Source organism: Bidens hawaiensis, unplaced genomic scaffold (assembly GCF_021521415.1).
Source record: "Bidens hawaiensis isolate Kalapana, Puna unplaced genomic scaffold, B.hawaiensis_p1.1 tig00023191_1, whole genome shotgun sequence".
Classification (NCBI taxonomy): Eukaryota; Viridiplantae; Streptophyta; class Magnoliopsida; order Asterales; family Asteraceae; genus Bidens; species Bidens hawaiensis.
The window spans coordinates 215,788-220,854 of record NW_027493625.1 but is presented as its reverse complement, the minus strand read 5'-3'; the positions used below and the strand labels follow the sequence as shown (position 1 = coordinate 220,854).

The 5,067-nt window shown below is 40.3% G+C and overlaps 1 protein-coding gene and 1 pseudogene across 1 annotated transcript; one reads left to right on the top strand and one right to left on the bottom strand.

Moving 5' to 3' along the window:
• Positions 1-518: 518 nt before the first annotated feature.
• On the bottom strand, positions 519-4,319 carry LOC143566982 (uncharacterized). The gene is made up of 3 exons (XM_077053519.1): positions 3,542-4,319; positions 2,363-3,402; positions 519-1,937 (listed from the first exon to the last, which is right to left on the bottom strand). Exons 1-3 carry the CDS (start codon positions 4,317-4,319, stop codon positions 519-521), a joined length of 3,237 nt encoding a protein of 1,078 aa, XP_076909634.1.
• A 369-nt stretch (positions 4,320-4,688) lies between these two features.
• Positions 4,689-4,789, top strand: LOC143566985 (small nucleolar RNA R71; annotated as a pseudogene).
• The last annotated feature ends 278 nt before the right edge of the window (positions 4,790-5,067 follow it).

Sequence of the window (5,067 nt, the reverse complement as noted above, 5' to 3'; positions counted from 1 at the left end):
CTTAAGCCGTGAATTATATAACCACACCTTTTGCCCTTCTTCAAAAACCCGTTTCCTCAACTTGGCGTCATGAACCTTTTTCAACTTATCTTTGTATGCCGATGCACACTCATAAGCTTCATCCCTTATCTCTTCCAATTCCGTCAACTTCAACTTTCTCAAACCACCGGCTTCATTGTAATCCATGTTCACACTCTTAATAGCCCACAATGCCCGGTGAGCCAACTCCATAGGCAAATGACATCCTTTCCCATAAACCAACCGATAAGGAGTCGTTCCTATGGGCGTTTTATAAGCAGTTCGATACGCCCATAGTGCATCATCCAACTTCACCGACCAATCCTTCCTATCAACCCGCACTGTTTTCATCAATATTTCTTTAATTTGTCGGTTGGACACTTCAACTTGTCCACTTGTTGCGGGTGATATGAAGTAGCAATTCGATGATTCACATTATACCGCTTCAACAATTTCCCGAAATTGGAGGTTCTTGAAATGTGTTCCACCATCGCTTATAATCACTCTTGGATTCCAAATCTTGCAAAAATATTGGATTGAAAAAACTTACATACCATAGTGTGATCATTGGTCCTTGTTGCTATAGCCTCGACCCATTTTGAAACATAATCCACCGCCACAAAAATATATAAGTACCTGCAAGAATTTTGAAACGGGCCCATAAAGTCAATGCCCCATACATCAAAAATATCAACCACCAAAATGGGTTGCAAAGGCATCTCATCCCGTTTTGAAATTTCGCCCATCTTTTGACAATTAACACAATGGCGGGCATATTCACTTGCATCTTTAAAAATAATGGGCCAATAAAACCCACTTGTAAGAACTCGATAACCCGTCTTTTGCCCACTAAAATGACCACCACAAGCCGATGTATGAGCATGTGCCAAAATCTCTTGAACTTCTGACTCGGGAATACAACGCCTAATGATTTGATCGGCACCAATTTTGAACAAATCGGGCTCATCCCAAATATATTGCTTGACTTGGGATAGAAATTGTTGCCTCCTTTTCTTGGTCCAATGTTTCGGCATCTCACCCGTGGCCCGATAATTGACAAAATGAGCATACCATGGTGTAGTAGAAACGGCTAACAATTGTTCATCCGAAAATCTCTCATTGATTTCATGTGAATCATCAACCCCTTCCAAAGGAATCCTCGATAAATGGTCCGCCACCACATTTTCACACCCCTTCTTATCTCGGATCTCCAAATCGAACTCTTGTAACAATAAGACCCAACGAATCAAACGGGATTTTGCATCTTTCTTCTCTATGAGGTAACGAATCGCACTATGATCCGAATAAACCACCACCTTACTTCCCCATATGTATGACCGAAACTTATCCAATGCATACACCACCGTAAGTAATTCTTTTTCAGTAGTGGTGTAGTTCAATTGTGCCTCGGATAACATTTTGCTTGCGTAGTAAATCACCACCGGCTTCTTATCAATTCTTTGACCCAAAACTGCTCCAATCGTGGTGTCACTTGCATCACACGTAATCTCAAATGGCTTCGTCCAATCCGGCGGTTGCAAGATCGGTTCTTGCACTAGTTTTTCCTTTAAAACATCAAATTCTTGCATACAATCGTTAGTAAAATCAAATGCAACGTCTTTTAGCAAAAAATTGCATAAAGGTTTAGTAATCACACTAAAACCTTCAGTAAACCGCCAGTAAAACCCGGCGTGCCCCAAAAATGACTTTACCCCTTTTAAATTTTTCGGTGGGGGTAATGAAGAAATAATCTTAATTTTTGCTTTACCCACCTCCATTTCCCGACTTGAAACTAAATGACCCAACACTATACCCTCTTGTACCATGAAATGACATTTCTCCCTACTTAAAACCAAATTAGTCTCGACACAACGTTTAAAAACTTTTTCCAATTCATCAAGACATCTTTCAAAAGTTGACTCAAAAATGGAAAAGTCATCCATAAATATTTCAAGTGAATCCTCAATAATGTCCGAGAAAATACTCATCATACATCATTGAAACGTAGCCGGGGCATTACACAATCCAAATGGCATCCGCCTAGAGACAAAAGTACCATATGGACATGTAAACGTGGTTTTGTGTTGGTCATCCTGGTGAATAGCAATTTGATTATATCCTGAGTACCTATCCAAAAAACAATAAAATTTTTGACCCGATAATTTTTCAATAATTTGGTCATAAAAGGTAGTGGAAAATGGTCTTTTGAAGTAGCCGCATTTAACTTCCTATAATCAATGCACACTCGCCACCCGGTTACCAGTCGGGTGGCGATTTGTTCACCACTTTCATCTTTAATTACCTGGATGCCGGCTTTTTTTGGAAATACTTGTGTTGGACTTACCCATGCACTGTCTGAAATGGGATAGATAATTCTCGCATCCAGCCATTTGATGACTTCCTTTTTCACCACCTCACGTAAGTTAAGATTCAATCTTCTTTGAGTTTCCCGAGTGGGCTTTGCCTCATCCGTGGTGATGATTTTGTGCATGACTATAGATGGAATAATACCCTTCAAATCGGCTATAGTCCACCCAATCGCCGCCTTGTGAGCTTTCAAAAATTCCAACAATCCTTTTTCTTGAGCCTCATCCAAGTTAGAGGCAATGATAACCGGCAACGTCTCACCTTCTCCCAAGAACGCATACTTGAGATTACTTGGCAATTCTTTCAATTCTACCTTGGGAGGACAAATCAATGAGGGTTTAGTATCCGAATTGATTTCTGTTGGTAGAATCTCAACCTGATGAGTCCACGGTGCTCTTCCGTCTTGCGATGCCAATACCTCTTGTTTCCTTTCCTCTAACTCCACTGCACAAATGTGAACCTGTTCAGAATCATCACAAACACAAACATCCAACATACCTTCCTCATACTCGTGTGGTACACACCCATCTATGATATCTGCCATAAAACATTCTTCACTAGCCAATGAATTAGAAACATTAGTAAACACATTTAAACGCATTTTTCTATTTCCAAAGGCCATGTCAACTGTACCAAACCGGTAGTCAATAATAGCAAGAGCAGTATTTAAAAATGGCCGACCCAATATAACATTTTGTTGTTGTGTTGGGTCAACCGACGAGTAATCCAAAACCAAAAAGTCTACAGGATAATAAAATTCCTCTACTTTTACAATAACATCCCGCACGATCCCCCGAGAAAGTTTATGAGACAAATCAGCCAATACCACTGTGGGTTCGACTCGTTTAAGCGGACCAAAATCGTATTGGTCATACAAACCCCCCGATAGGATACTCACACCTGCTCCAAGATCCAATAGCGCCCGTGACATTTGAAAGTCACCCACTTGAATGTTAATCAAAGGCGCTCTCGGGTCTTGAAGCTTAGGTGGAAGATCACCCTTAAGAATTGCACTAACTCATTCAGTCAAATCAACTCGTTTAGGAACGTTTTGCTGTCATTTCTGAGTACACAATTCTTTTAAAAATTTTGCATATGCGGGTACTTGTTTTATTGCCTCAAGTAAAGGAAGATTAACCTTAACCTGTTTGAATACCTCCCACATATCCTCCTTTTGAGGACCCCATTTTAAAATCAATTTTTTTCTTACCCGGATCGATCAAAGCCGAAGGAAATGGAATGGGAACCTCTCCCACTTCCTTGCTTTTATCGTTTAAAAGTTCATTTTGACCTGAATCTTTGTTTAAAAACATGGATGGTTTAGGGGGTTGAATGGGTGAAGCTTGTTCATCTTCACTTTCTACCCCCGTCACATCCTCTACCACACCTTCAACTAATTCCGGTGTAGTATTGATTTTAAACTCCTTACCACTTCTTAAAACACTTACCTGATTAATCGGCACATTGCGAGAAGTAGTATGAGTAGGGTTCACCTTGGTGTCACTCGGGAGTTGACCTTTGTTCTTTTTCAAGTTGGATACCTCGGTTCCAAGTTGGCCCATTTGAGTTGTTAATGATTGAATGGCCTTGTCACGAATTTCATCCTTTTGGTACACGAGCTCATCCAACTGATTCCTCTTTTGCATCTCTTGCTGCATCAACTTTAACATGTCCATCACTTCATTCCCACTTGATGAACCTTGACCCGAAGACCCACTTTGATTTCCACCAGATTGCTGAAATTGACCTTGATTTCCTTGGTTATTCGCTTGATTATTCCTACTTTGAGCATTTCCTTGATTAAAGTATTGTTGACGAGGAAGAAAATGGGTTTGCGAAGTCCCTTGGAAATTAGGATTTAGTTGAGCTGATTGATTTCCATAACGGAAATTTGGATGATTCCTCAAACCGGGGTGGTAAGTGTTTGAGTTCATGTTGTAATTCGATTACCACCTCCTTGACCTTGAAGTGCATTTACCTCTTCAACTTGTGCTTGCCCTACTACTGTACACACATCAGCCCCATGACCCAACTCATTACAATTGGTACAAACATCAATTCTTTGATTAGTAGTTTGTACCCCCACATCCTCCACGGCATGAACTTGTGGTCTTCCAATTGCCGGTCTTGCTCTTCTTGCAGCTTGAGATTTTCTCTTTAAAGTGACCGACATTTGCTCTAAAAATGCCCAATCATCTTGTTCATAATTGGTACCGAAAGTACCATTTGTGATTGACATCAAATCCCGTTCATCTTCAGAATTCAAACCCTCGTGAAAAGCATATAGCAACTCCCACAAAGAAATACCATGATGAGGACAATTCTTGATCATCATGTTGAACCTCTCAAATGCTTCATGAAACATTTCACCTGATTGTTGTTGGAAAGATCTCAAACTTCGTCTCGCATCATTAGTCTTTTGGGCCGTATAAAACTCTTCCAAAAACCTTTGTTGCATCTTGGACCAAGTGTAAATCGATGCGGATGGCAATGTATAGAACCATCTCTTCACCTTGTCATCAAACGAAAATTGAAATAAAACCAACTTAACCTCATCCGGTGAGAAACCTTGACCCCCAATTATGTTGCAAATAGAGTCATATGCCTCCAAATGAAAATAAGGTTCTTCTGTTGCGAGACCCTTGTACTTTGGTAAACTTTGGAGTGCATTAGTTATCACCT

Coding starts and splice junctions, on each gene's coding strand:
- LOC143566982 (XM_077053519.1), bottom strand. CDS start 4,319: ATGAACTCAAACACTTACCACCCCGGTTTGAGGAATCATCCAAATTTC. Junction 3,403..3,541: donor AAAAGGAGGATATGTGGGAG/GTATTCAAACAG, acceptor TGACTGAATGAG/TTAGTGCAATTCTTAAGGGT. Junction 1,938..2,362: donor CCATTTCAGACAGTGCATGG/GTAAGTCCAACA, acceptor TCCATTTTTGAG/TCAACTTTTGAAAGATGTCT.